Source organism: Cnephaeus nilssonii (genome assembly GCF_951640355.1).
Source record: "Cnephaeus nilssonii genome assembly, chromosome: 7".
NCBI classification, from domain to species: Eukaryota; Metazoa; Chordata; class Mammalia; order Chiroptera; family Vespertilionidae; genus Cnephaeus; species Cnephaeus nilssonii.
The window spans coordinates 77677846-77692004 of NC_137078.1; the positions used below are offsets into that span (position 1 = coordinate 77677846).

The following is a 14159-nucleotide window of genomic DNA, read 5'->3' on the forward strand; positions in this document are numbered from 1 at the left end:
CGGCCCCGAACCCCCCCGATGGCGTGGCCAGCGGCTGCGAGGGCAGCCCGGGACGACCCTGACGACCACGACAGCTGATCCTTGTGCCCCTGGTCCGATCTGCCCACCACCCACCAGGTAGCATCTCCCGGGCGCACCGCCCACAACATCAATTACAACGCTCAGCTCGCACCGGGAAGGTGGGTTCTGGGGCCTTGGCCCCGCCCCCGCCCCGCGCCCCCATTGGTCAGGCCCGGAGGGGGCGGGGCCCGAAGGCCGGACGCTGGACCCGGCAGCAGACGGGCGCGCGGCAGAGCCCGCGGGTTGTGCTGAGCGGAGCTCGTGGGTCCGCACCTCCCCGAGCGCCGGGACTGCGCGGCGGCGTCCGCAGCCCGACTGCAGGGCACGGCGGCGGCAGACGCGTTAGCCGCGGTCCGCGGTCCCGAGTAGCTTCTGCCTCAGGTGTTGGCGTCCACGCCACCCGACCCAGAGCCGCGACAGGTGCCGCGCGGGTTCTCTGGGGACCGCGCTGCAGCCGCGGGCAACTCCCGCCCGTCCCGTCCCGCGACCCCCAGCGCGGCCCGCCGCGCGCCGTCGGGGGAGCCTCAGCCCCGGCCGCGGCGAAGCGGATGCGCGTCGGGTGAGCGCGGCGTCCCGCCCGCCATGGCCGCGCGCCCCGGGCCGCTGTGGCTCCTGGGGCTGGCGCTGTGCGCGCTGAGCGGCGGCGGCCCCGGCCCGCGCCCCCCAACCGGCGGCCCGCCCCGCCGCCTGGGCCCGCGCGAGCGCCGCGACCTGCAGCGCGAGATCCTGGCGGTGCTCGGGCTGCCCGGGCGCCCCCGGCCCCGCGCGCCGCCCGCCGCCGCCCGGCTGCCCGCGTCCGCGCCGCTCTTCATGCTGGACCTCTACCACGCCATGGCCGGCGACGACGACGACGACGGGGGCCCTCGCGAGCGGCGCCTGGGCCGCGCCGACCTGGTCATGAGCTTCGTCAACATGGGTGAGTGCGGGCTCCGCGTGGGCGGCGGGGATCGCGGGGACCCGGGACCTCCGCGAGGAGGCGCGTGCGGGACAGCGAGCCGGGTCCGCGCGCTCCCGTGGGGGCCCCTCGGCGGGAACACGGGCTGCGGGGGACGGGCACAACCTGGGACAGTGGGTGCCCGGCGGTGAGCTAGGAGTGACCGTGTGGAGGACGGGGCCCCGCAGGGGAGTGGGAGCTGCCGGGTCAGCGGGGCCCGGTCTGAGGTGGGCGGGTCCGTGAGCTGTGGGTCGGGCGGGGCAGACGCAGGAATTGGCGTCCCAGGGCGAGTACAGTCACCCGCCCCCAAACACACCCAAAGGTAGGAATCATGGAGCGTCAGGTGGACTGGGCAGTGCCGGGAAGACAGTCTGGTCCTGGGGAGACGATGAGTAAACAGGCTGTGATGCTGTCACTGAGATAGGGCAGTGTGAGGAGGGACAAAGTTCACGGTAGGACGCCCGTCACATCACCGAAATGACCAGCGGAGCGGAGCACCCGGTGTCCTGAGCCCACGGCAGCCTCTGGCAGCCTGTAGGCGGGGCTGTGGCTGCAGGGTCCGGGGGGAAGGTGTGGGCTCAGCTCAGTGGGGCTGTCTGTGGTCCTGTCACCACGCCCGGAGCCTGGGACACGGCTTCACATGCAGCGAGTGTCCAGGCCTGTGGAGTGGCCCGAGGGGCAGCTTGGACCCTCATTGTTCTCCCAGGCAAAGCCCAGCTTTCCTCTCCGCAGCCAAATCTGGAGCCATTTACCCTTAAAGTTCTCAGAAATATCCTTTCCCATTACTAAACTCTCCTTAATGTACAGTCATGACCATTTGTCCCCCGTCCCCTCTGCCTCCTGTCTGTGGCCAGTGATGGGCAGGGGCCTGGGCTCAGAAAGACACCAGACTGGACCTGGGGACCCAAGAACTGTAGCTCAGCTCGCGGTGGGGAGAGCTGAGGGCTGAGAGCAGGGAGAGGACCCAGCCTCCCTCCACCTCAGCCTCACCCAGTCCTCCCAAGAGCCCGTTAACAGCCATGACATTCATCCCAGATGCGGACAGTGAGGCTGGGACAGGCATTGTCACACCCAGGGCAGCAGGGCCTCTCCGCGCCCAGCCAGGGCCGGCCCAGGTTGGTACTTCTGGTCCGTAAGGGCACCAGGCTCTCAGGGTAGAGGGAGCTTTCAGCGTGGTCCAGGCAGAGGAACCCAGGGGATGGAGCAGCAGCGGGAGTTGTGAGGTCCTCAGCCATTTGCTTCCTGCAGGAGGGCAGGCAGAGGGGACAGCCAAGGAGGGCTGGTGGTGGGCTGAGGTGGGGCCATGAGCAGGAGGAGGCAGCTGTTCACTTCTGCAGAGAGCCCAGTGCCAGGCACAGGACTTGGGTCACTGGTTCTGGATGCTGCCTTCCTGGTTAGAGGGCAGGGTGGGGACCAGGGACAGAGAGTATGTGGAACTGAGGCTGGAGCTCTGTACTTGGGACAAGCTGACCCGGGGCTCGGGACCAAGAAGAGCTGTGGATGGAGTCACCGGGAAAATGCCCCCCAGGGAGCCATCTACCAGAGTGAGTCACCGCCCAGCCCATGTCCTGCTTCAGCCAGCATCCCCTGGGTCAAGGCGTGCACAGCCCTAATGGGAGCTGCTGCTGTGAATCAAGCAGTGCCCTGAGCTCAGGAAGACCTGGCTCCCCTCCTGACTCTGCTGTGTGATCTTAGGCAAGCCCCTCCCCTCCCCGAGCCTCAGGCCCCTCCTTATACACGGGACCCCTAGTGATCCGTGCATCCTCAGAGTTGTGGTGTGATTGGTTGATACTTGGGAGGAGCAGAAAGTCAGCCCCCTCTTTGAGGGTGAACCTGGGCTTCTCCACTGACTCTGGTCCCTCCCAACTACTGCCCAGCGCTGGTTCAGATGTGACAGGAACGTCCCCATGTGTGTTATACGCATGTGAAACCCAGAAACAGATTTTAAAAGCCAGGCAAAGGCGTTTCCACCAATTTTTAGAATAAAAACCAACATTTGAACATCCATAGCTCTAGAACTCCTTGTTTCATCCATGCAGCACCACGCAAAGCTGTTTTACCAGCCTCATTTCATGGGCTCAGAGAGGTTGAATGGCCAGCCCAGGCCACACAGCATGTCCATGTCATCATCTAGGCTGAGGATTCCAAACCCCAGCTTCTTCCTCCACCATCTCTGTGTGTTTCATAAGCTCTAAGGCCTGTGGGAGCAACAAGCTGGTCCTTGTTCAGTGGAAGCCCAGCTGTGGGCGGGCCCAGCCAGCTGTCAGAGGGACTTCTTTATTCTGACATACTAATTGCACCAGTAGAACTCTCAGTGAGAGTGGTTTTAACTGGTAATTACCTAGACTGATGTGGGGATTAGACACCTAGCAGGACTCTTTTCTTGTTTGGAGGCCCAGGCCCCAGGCTCCTGAGCCACATGGAGTCTAATAGCAGAGTCGCTGTGCTATCAGCTCCCACGCCCCGGCTCCCACACCTTCTGCCTCCTGCCCCACCTTCCCTATCGGCCTCATCTGGCTCCTGAGAAGCCAAATTGCCATCAGTGGCAGTTTGTGGGACCCAGTGGCCATAGGCCTCTCGTAGACTTCTGTGGCCAGAAATGGCGGCCCAGCCTGGCCTGCCTGGCAATCTCATGCATGTAGAAACATGGCTTCCTATGGCCAGAACACAGTAATGGGAGCGGATACCCAGGTGGAGAAGACAGAACCTCCCCTGGTGTCCCTGGGCTTAGGGAGGAGACAGCCTGAGCTGAGCAACCCCCAGGTTCAGACTCCTCTTCTCTGGGCCTCTGGTCTCCCATCCAATCTAAGGCGATGGTGTCAGAAAAACAGGGGCCTCTCAGCTCTGACCCTGAGGCTCTGCTGGTCAGACCTTCTCACATTCTCCTCCAAGCACAGGTGTGACTGGCTGCACCTCAGCCATCTCAGGTCAGCCCAGCCCCTCCTGAGGAGCAAAGAGGCAGGAAGGACCAATTCTGCTCCTCCTGAATCCTCCACCTCATGTCACTGTGGTGACAGGTGCTCCTCTTCCAGATTGAGAAACAGACAGGAACGGCACTGCAGGCGGAAGTCCACCAGAAATGAATGAAGCCATCTTCACTTTTGTCCTGACCCTTCCCTGCACCAGACCGATTTCTTCCTGGGTCTCTGGCGACAGAGGACAGAGGTGTTGACAAACTGAGGCTGTGGTATTTGGGAGAGGCGGGGCTTGCTGGGAGTGAGGGATCTGGCCCAGGTCCTGCTCAGCCCTGTGACCTTGAAGGGCTGACTCTTTACCTCCATGAGCCCCAGGCCACTTTCTTTGGTTCTTCGCTAGGGAATGCTTTCATTTTTCCACTAATTCACTGAGCAAATGGTCATGTGGCACCTGCTGTGTGCCAGGCACAGTTGTAGTTACTGAGATACGACAGTGAACAAAGCAAAGCCCCCGCCCTGGTGGACCTGTCCTGTAGTGGGGAAGACAAATGACAAACACAGGAGCCACAGGGGTGACTGTCAGGTCTAGACAGTGTCACCCCATCTGGACACAGGAGGGGGTGGGGTGGACAGGGGGGAGTAGACAGGACTGGGCTCAGGGTTCTGACCTGGGACCCAGACAGAATTTGCATGCTGCCTACTCTTAGTGTGACCTGGACTTTCCAGTCCACCTCTCATCTCAGAGCCTCAGTTTCCTCTTCTGTAAAACGGAGAAGCTCACGGTACCCACCGTAAGGGGCTGCTCAGGGATCATGTGAGATGACACCCAGGGATGACCTCAGCCCAGACCTCCACATCTGTTCCTTCACTGCCCTCTCATAGATACTGTCATATGTTTGTGAAGTAGAAGAATGAGGCTCAGAGACGGTCCTTGATTTTCCCAAGGCCACACAGCAGGTGGTCTCCCTGCCTGTACATCCTCTGCTCTTCTCCTACATAGAAGCTGCCTCTCCACCCACCCCGAGGCCTGGCCCATCATTAGGTCCAGTAAGGGCCTCTGACCTGGACTGCACTGAGTGCATGTTGTAAACTGAGAATCCTGTTTTTAAAGTGTCTATTGTTTGGGGGCTTACAGAAAAAACACATGCTCATTACACAGAATTCAGACCACACAGGCACATATGACATGAGTGCCCCTGGGAGTCCTACCAGCCAATCCCCTCAGGCAGCCACTTTGTCATTTCTGTCACCACATGTTCATTTGGCCTGTTCTTTGAAGTTCATGTGAATGGAATCATACGGTGCATAGTCTTGTGTGTGGTTTTTCACTCAACGTAATATTGTTGAGATTCACCCACGATGTATCTGTAGTTATTTTTTTTTGAAATATATTTTATTGATTTTTTACAGAGAGGAAGGGAGAGGGATAGAGAGTTAGAAACATCGATGAGAGAGAAACATCAATCAGCTGCCTCCTGCACACTCCCTACTGGGTATGTGCCCGCAACCAAGGTACATGCCCCCGACCAGAATCGAACCTGGGACCCTTCAGTCCGCAGCCCGATGCTCTATCCACTGAGCCAAACCGGCCAGGGCTATAGTTATTTTATTTTATGTTTTAAATATATTTTATTGATTTTCCACAGAGAGGAAGGGAGAGGGATAGAGAGCTAGAAACATCGATGAGAGAGAAACATCGATCAGCTGCCTCCTGCACACTCCCCACTGGGTATGTGCCTGCAACCACAGTACATGCCCTTGACCAGAATTGAACCTGGGACTCTTGAGTTCGCAGGCCGACGCTCTATCCACTGAGCCAAACCGGCCAGGGCTGTAGTTATTTTTTACAAATGAATTATATTGCGTTGCATGACCACACCACATGGACCCATTCTTACTGATGGACACGTGGCTTGTTTCTGGTTTGGGGTTATGAATAAAGCTGCTCTGAGCATCCTTGGACTCATCTCTCCGTGGCTATATCAAACCACGGGGTGCTCATCCCAACTCTGCCACTTGGGAGCCATGAGACTTTACACAGGTTCCTTTTAGAGTCTCCGACCCTCCCTTCCTCACTCTTTTTTTTTTTTAATCCATTTCCCCCCTTGAGTTTTAGAGAGAGTGGGAGAGAGAGGGAAAGACAAAAAGAAATATCGATGTGAGAGAAACACATCGATTGGTTGCCTCTTGCATGAGCCCTGACCAGGGCACGGGCGGGGAGGAGCCTGCAACCAAGTTACGTGACCTTGACCGGAATCAAACCCTGGACCCTTAACTCCGCAGGCCAACGCTCTTTTCACTGAGCCAAACCGGCTAGGGCACTTCCTCACTCTTAAGACACCTTTAAGGTGCACGAGGCCTACCTTCCGGGTTGAGTAGGACTAAGTGAAACGTGCGGCTAGTTGATACATTACATCCTACTCGTGTTATACCCTCTGCAGAGACTACACTCACCTCCATGTCTGTTTTTAAAGGGGGTAGGCAGGGGTTTCCATAAACCTGACACTTCCCACCCCCCACTCCTCCCAAAGAGCCAGGCTCCTTCCATGGTTAGAGCCCCCATGCTTCCTGGTTGTTGGTCACTTTCTGCCTGTAGATTCAGGGGTGTGTCTACCCTCTTTATCCTCCTCCCCAGGAGACCATGAGCCACCTGAGAGCAGGGACCAAATCTGACTGACTCTTCATGTTCCCTCCTGCCCCTCTGCCATGCACCCGTCTCTGTGGGCGAAGTTGAAGGAGAGGAATTCAGCGGGAGGCAGGGCCGGGACCCGGTGAAGGAGCCTGGCCTGGCCGGTGGGGAGAGCAGGGCCGCCCTCTCTGCCTTTTCAGACACTGACAATGGGTGCAGCATGTCCCGGGTCCCCCCCTGGGTCCTGAGTCCCTGCAGGGCCTGCTCGGAGGGGGGTGGCTGCAGCCGGCATCTCCGGGCACCTGTTGACGGAAGAACCTTGAAGACAGGTGACCCCCGGCCCTTGTTGCCGCCCAGAGGAACCCTAGGCCACTCCTTTGATATCAGCTCGAGCCTGAGTCCATGTGAAGGACCCTTCCCTGACATGCGGCCCCTGGCGAGTCTCTGCCCCTTCTGGGCCTCAGTTTCCCCACTGATGCAGGGCTGCCCTGAAGGCTTTTGCAGCTCTGACCAAAGAAGGTGCCCACCGCCTGCCTCCCGACGGGGGCTGCTCCAGGGGTGAGCGCAGAGTGGGGGCACAGGCGGCCACCTCCTCAGGGAACACGTTCCCACAGGAGAGAGGCTGTGTCCCCGAGACCACATCTTTCTGGGAAACGCCCACAGTTCCGTGCTTTCCCCGTCTGCACCGGAGGGCTCGCACCCCCTGGCTCCCATCTCCTTGGGCCTATTTTTGGCCTTGGCAGGCTTGATGTGGTGGAGTGTGCGGTGCCCCCTTTAATTTGGGGTCTGAAGCCGGCTGAGGTCCGGATGGGTAATTATGTGTGCAGAGCCGTTTATGGAAAGAGCTCTGAAAAAAGTCAGTAATGAGAACTGACTAAAAATACCGCAGCCATGCAACCTTGGGCCTCCTCTCGGCAGCGCTGAGATTTCTGGTGGGGGAAGCCCTTCAGGATGCAGAATCGATAGGTGATCAATTCCTCGGCTCCTCTATGGGCCTGCACCGGCCATGGGGACCCCTCGGCCTCCATTACCGATAGGACCAGCCAGACAGGCCCAGCCTGTCCGCCTCCGGGACCCTGGGGGGGCCTGCCCTCTGGCTCGGGGCCAGCAAGTCCCACAGGAAAGTGAAACACGTGCGTGGCCTCTGATGGAGACGCCGTGACAGGAAGCCTCTCCCAGACCAGCAGCAGTGCCCTAGCCCACAGCCCGGGTGCTGGGCCCCGAGCCACTGTCCTGGGGACCAGGAGCTCTTGGGAAGAAGGGGACGGAGCCTCCTGCTTCCACTTCACACTGCTTGGTCCCTGTCCTCAAATTGCTCACTGTCCGTGGGGCAGATGAACCAGGCACAGGGGCCCCTGGGATGGGGGAAAGGGCGAGACCAGCAGGCTGATCTGCGTGGGGTCAGAGGAGGACAAGGGGCCTTTACAGCTGGACTGAGAGGAAAGCAGCCTTCAGACACGGATGGGGCCACCCAGAAGACGTGGCTTCCGGGAGGTTTGGGAGGGTGTTGGGAACTGGAAAGCCCCGGAGGCCCTGTGGACGGGCTGGGTCAGCTCAGGAAGGTCCTGGAACACAGAGCTGAGCTCACGCCCCTCCTGGGGCCCTGCCAGGCTTGGGGAAGGGTTTGAGGGCAGGAAGGACTGGCGGGCAGGTCGGAAGATTCTGCTCTCTTAACAGCCTCTCCGGGCTGGAGCAAGAGGGGGGTCTTTTGCAGTCTTACTTTTTGGACAGAAACAAGATAGACTTAGGTCATCTGGGTGACTCAATTTTCTCCCAGGCACGAAAATAGCTGAAGCCTTTGCTGGTGTCGGGCTGGTGGGTGCAGGGTGTGGCATCTGCGAGTGGCAGGTGCAGGGCCTCAGAATGTTGACGGTGGTTGTGGCTGTGGAGGCTGCCTCCTGCTCACGGGGGCCCTTCCGGCAAACGTGGGACCCGGGGTTGTGTAACTGGGCTGGCGGAGAAGGCCCAGGGTCCCATTAGCGCATGGTGACTCATGACTGTTGTTGTTCTGGAAGCCACATGAAGGCAATTCAGAAACTAAATGTGTGTGCTGCCTCCCCAGACAGAGCTGGTTCGGTGTTTGAACATTTTGGGCAGCCTTTGTAATTTTGTGGAAAATAAACATTTAGAGGTCCCTATTGAGCCAGGCGTAGCTTTGTCTGTCTCTCGTACCCAACGCATAGCTTTGTGCACATGGCTCTCATCCTTTGCCTTCTTGTCCTTGGGATCGATGTGTCCAAGGATAAATTCATATGTAATTTTGCTAGGGTATTGCCAGGTTCCTGTCCACAGCATTCCTACCAGTAACGTGTGTAAATGTTTACGTCTGCTCTTACCTATTACTCAAAGGAATGCCATTCTGACTACCCTAAGAAAAGCACTGCCCACCCCTTTCCCATTACTCCTGACCCCACAACCCTCTATATTCCACTTACAATAGATGGCATCCCCTCTTTTACTTGTTTTGTTGTTTATATTCCCTCCCCATTAGACCGTAAAGTACATGAGTGCAGAGACCTGACTTCTGTCTTGTTTACTGCTGTATTGCATGTCCAGAGAGACTCTTATCTACAATAAGAATTTTTTAAAATCCTCACCCGAGGATATGTTTATTGGTTTTAGAGAAAGAGGAAGGGAGGGAGGGAGAGAGAGAGAGAGGGAGGGAGGGAGAGAGAGAGAGAGAAATGTTGATTGGCTGCCTCCCCCATGGGCCCTGACCAGCGATCATACCTGCTACTGAGGTGTGTGCTCCGACCGGGAATTGAACCCACCACCCTTTGGTGCGTGGGATGCGCTCCAACCAACTGAGCCACACTGCCAGAGCCATACAGTAAGAATTTGATATATTTGCTGATAAATTGAACTTGATAAATTAATGAATAAATAAATGAGCAAATGAGTACAGAAAAACGTCATTCAGAGTCTCCCTTTCCCTCCACCACACGGCTTTGGGATCTCTGCCGTGGCCTCCGGGCAGTATCGCATCTTGGCACAAAGTTGGGAGATTTCACGTCAGGTTCATCCTAAACTCCTGTGGAGTGGTCACCCCGCCCAGCCCATTGCTTCTTGACAAAGCCCTTCCATGGCCCACGAGGAAAGCTGGGCAGCATCTTTATTCCCGGTGCACAGAGGAGGAGGCAAGCCCAGAGGGAAGTGCATGCCTGGTGGGGCAAGGTCAAGCCTGCACGCCAAGCTGCCGAAGCTGCCTCCCTGGTAGAAGCAGCTGGATCTGCACAGTTAACAAGGAGGGAATCGAGGCCAGAAAATGCTTTCTCAGAAGACCACCTTGGGGCAATATCTCTCCTAACTCAAAGCAGCTGAAAAAGCTGCCAATCCACAGGGTCCTCTCCCACCCTCCCCGCTGATCGTCAGGTAAACAAGCTGCTCTCTTTACCCAGTTCCATACTTCAGGAAATTTCTCCAACTTTTGATGAAAGCATTTTTGTAACAATGTCCCATCTTCCGGGGCTTGCCGGGAGCAGCCAGGGGGGCAGTTTCCTGTGCTGGAGCTACTGCTGGTTTATCAAAACACAGGCCGGACGTTCGGAAGGAGAGTCCGTTCAGGTGAACAAGGTGCTCCTGGCCCAGCAAGGGAGGGAGGCCGCGCGGCTTGGTGCCCACGTGGGGCTGGCAGGTTGGCGGCTGGTTCCCTCAGTCCCCGGATCCAACATGGAAATCAGCCTCAGGCCTGCAGACAGAGTCCCAGTGACCCACCCGTCAGTCCCCCCTGTGCCTGGGGATGGGTGCACATAGCGATGCTTGGAGAGGGTCCGACGGAGGGTGTGAAGGAACGACACGCCTTCACTCTGTGCCCACCCTGTGACGGCCAACAGCCGGGGCCTCTTCCACCCACGGACCTGGGTTCTCACACGGCCACGGCATGGACACGGCTGTGCGGTCCCCGAATCGCGGGAATTGTCACCAAAGTCGTGCGTGTGCATGTGTCTGCGGAGGACCTGCCCTCCACGCCCTCTGCCTGTGCGGGAGGACCCCGGTGCCACCCGTGTCTCTGAAACCGCCTGGCTCCCGTGGGCGCTCGCTGCGTGTCCAGCTTCCTGTCTGACGATGGACATTCTCTTTCCTCTCCTCCCGGTCTGGGAATGAAACACTCATCTCCTGCCCAAACATGTGTGTCTGCCGGCCCCACCCAGCACAGCTGTTTGCCCGGCCATCCCTGGACCAGGTTCCCACCACGAGCACAGGACGTGCTCCCCACATCCGCCTCTGCCACCAGCCTGGTGACTTGTGGTCGCTGAGCCCAGTAGCCAGAGAGAGACTTTTTAAAAAGACTCGCAGACGTGTAATTAAAATCTCAGTGTTGGGTTTGGGGGAAGGTGCTGGGCGGCTCCCGCCCCCGCTTTCCGGAAACACAGATTTTTAGTGTTTGAAAGTGACAGAAGGCTAAAGTGAGACGGCCCTAAATACACTGTCCTGGGCATTTCCGGCAGCTGGGCTGTGGGATCAATTCGGCACAAGCGGCCTCTCGCCCAAAGTATTGGACCAGGCCCCGCAACAGAGCCACCTCGGGTCCCCCTTGAGCCCGTGCTTCACCCCACCTCCACGCACAGCTTCCACACCTCACCCTGCTCCCTGCTGCCCCGGAGCCCTGGCCCCCCACTGGCCAGAGGCACGGCCATGCTCCTAGGCCGGAACTCCAACGCTCCTCAGTCAGGCCACCGCCAACCTCACAGCCCGTACCCCACCCCTCTGATCTGTGGGTGGCCCTGGCCCACTCAGCCTGTGCATTCGATGTCCCCTCTGCCTAGAAGGCCCTCCCTGCCACCTCCCCCCCTGCCCAGATGTCATCCCACCCTCTGAGGCCAGTTCAGAGGTCACCTCCTCCAGGAAGCCCGCTCAGATCCCACCACACGGGACCTCCGACTCCCCAGCACGGACTGGGCCTCCCCAGCAGCTGTCACTCCCACCTTGCCTCTTGTTCCTCCCATCTCTCCCTCTGCCCTCCCTCCTCCTCCACCTTGCTCCAAGAGGACCCTGCACCCGTGCGCCCTTCGCTGTGTTTTATGGCTGTTGTCTCCCTGTCTGTGCTGTCAGCTCTCAGCTCCAGGCCTTTGCTCACAGTGGTCCCTTCCTCTGCAGCATCCTTGTCCCGTGACCTCGGGGTGAATTCACTGTCACCCCTCAAGGCCCAGCTCCGATGTCAGCTGTGAGCGCTCACCGTCCCACGTCCCATCCACACACCTGGGTGGGCTCTGAAGTGCACTCAGTCATGTCCCCGCCGCCACTCGGCCCTTCTCCTTGGCTCTGAAGTCCATCTCCAAGGAGGGACCTGTCCTCTCTGCCTCATCTGTGGGCCCAGAGACAGAGGGGGCTGGGCCGGACCTGCTGGGTGGAGGCTTGGGGGCCAGAAATGGGAGCTGCCTTGTTGGCCCCCCTGCATCAGGTGCTGTGCTGGGCACCTCCCTGCAGGGCTGCGGGCCCTCAGCACTGGGGGCAGAGCCTGTGGGCAGGCCCATCCCCAGGGAGGAAATGCCTCTCCCAGGCTGCCCAGGCCCCTGGCTCCCCGGGCACTGCCACCCAGGAGCCCAGAGCCAGGAGCGAACAGCCCGCTTTGTCTTGCAGTGGAGCTCGACCGCTCCCCGGGCCACCAGGAGCCCCACTGGAAGGAGTTCCGCTTTGACCTGACCCAGATCCCGGCGGGGGAGGCGGTCACAGCTGCCGAGTTCCGGATTTACAAGCTGCCCAGCGCCCACCTGCTCAACAGGACCCTCCACGTCAGCATGTTCGAGGTGGTCAGAGAGCGGGCCAACAGGTGCCTGCCCCCACCCCGCCTCCCGGTCAAACTCTGTGGGTGTGTCCGGCCCAGCCCCGGGGGGACAGACAGGGGCTTCCTGGGAGCTCCCCCTCCGAGAGGAAGGATGCTTGGACCAAGGCCCTGGCACCCTGGCTTCAATCCCCTCCCTGCTGTCCTGGCTGTGGGACCTTGGACGGGTCACTGAGCTCCCAAGCCTCAGTTTCCCCATCTGTCCCCGGGGGCAGCAGCACCTTCCTAGGTAGATCCAGTGAGATAGGCAGTGAGGCGCCCAGCTCAGGGCCAGGAGGGTCGACGCCCCAGGAGCGGTCCCAGGTGGGCACAGGAAGCATGAAGGCAGCTGTGCCGGCTTCGGTTAATTGTTCTTTCGTATCCACAGGGAGTCTGACTTGTTCTTTTTGGATCTTCAGACGCTCCGAGCTGAGGACGAGGGCTGGCTGGTGCTGGACGTGACAGCAGCCAGTGACCACTGGTTGTTGAACCGCAGCAAGGACCTGGGACTCCGCCTCTACATGGAGACAGAGGACGGTAAGGACGGCCAGGCCGCGCACCTTCTCCGCGGCTCCGATCAGAGGGGCCGGGTTGCATCCCAGCTCTGCAGCTTTCTACCTGTGACCTCACAGGTTCCTTACCCTCCAAGCCCGTTTTCTCACCTGTGGGAGGAGCATTCAGGCATTCTCTCATCTACCAGGTGTTTAGGGGCGGAGCCTCCTTCATCCCGGGCAGTGGGCGTAGAGAGCCCGAAGGTGGGCCCCAGATCGGGTGTGTGACTACATCAGGGGCCTCATGGGTGGCGGCGGGAGCAGACAGGTCAAGGAGAGGCTGGAAGGAGAGGAGCTGAGAGAGGCAGGCAGCGGGCATTCTGCGTTAGGGGAAACCAGCGTAAGGGGTGGATTGTTTAGGGAGCTGCTTGAATGTCACAGCAGTGGAGGACGGCAGGGTCTGAGTTAGCTTTCCATGGAAGATCCCTCAGGAGGTGTGGCATCACTCCCACCCCTTAGTGTGGGCAGCTCCTAGTGACGGGCTTCCCTGAGGGCAGTGTGTCGGGGGAGGGGAGGTAACTGGACGGTGGGAAAAGCTGACCAGCACCACCTCCGCCAGGCCATCAAGGCTCCTATGGAAGCTCATTGGGCTCTTGTGTACCCTGGATATGAGGGGAGGGGAGGGCTCTGCTCAGGGGTCTTCTCCCCAAACCCACGACCCCAGTGTCGCCATGAGAAAAACATCAGACAAACCCATATTGAGGGGCAGCCTGCAGAATGCCTGAACGGGCAAGGTCATCAAAAACAAGGGCAGCCTGAGAATTGCCACAGCCCAGAGGTGCCTGAGGCGTTGTAATGGCTCAGTGCCCTGTGGGATCCCAGATGGGATCCTGGAGAGAAAAAGGACCTTGGGGAAAGCGGAGTAAGTGAAATCTGAATAAATCATGCTGTTTAGGTACGAAGGTATCAATATTGGCTCATTAGTTGTGACAAATGTGCCATAGTAATTGAAATTTATCATTTCCCAGGGGACACTGCGTCTGGGTATAGGGGAATTCTCTGTATAAGTACCTTTGCAATTTTTTGTACATCTCAACTATTGTAAAGTAAGAGCTTTATTTACTGTCTGCATAAAGTGAGCACCCTGACCTCGGCGAGAGGTGTAAGCTGTGGGGCAGAGTGAAGGGAAGCCAGAGAGGCCCGGCAGCCGGTGTCCCGGGGAGAGCTGGGGGCGGGCTGGTAGCAGCAGAAATGGAGACAAGTGGGTAGAGGGGTCGGGAATAAAGTGGACGGAGCCATTGGATTTTTTAAAAAATTACAGTTTACATTCCATATTATTTTCTATTAATCTCAGGTGGACAGCTTGGTG

General features: G+C 58.8%; 1 protein-coding gene across 2 annotated transcripts in view; it reads left to right on the top strand.

Moving 5' to 3' along the window:
- Positions 1 to 293: 293 nt before the first annotated feature.
- The window catches only part of BMP8B (bone morphogenetic protein 8b), a 31587-nt gene continuing 17721 nt past the window's right edge, over positions 294 to 14159 (top strand). Inside the window, exons 1-3 of one of the 2 annotated variants that reach the window (XM_079776498.1) lie at positions 294 to 976; positions 12119 to 12308; positions 12688 to 12836. In XM_079776498.1, coding sequence (XP_079632624.1) covers positions 643 to 976; positions 12119 to 12308; positions 12688 to 12836 — 673 coding nt within the window. In that variant the 5' untranslated portion in view covers positions 294 to 642. The remainder of the gene's footprint in view (positions 977 to 12118; positions 12309 to 12687; positions 12837 to 14159) is intronic. The other variant, XM_079776499.1, reaches the window with a different exon arrangement.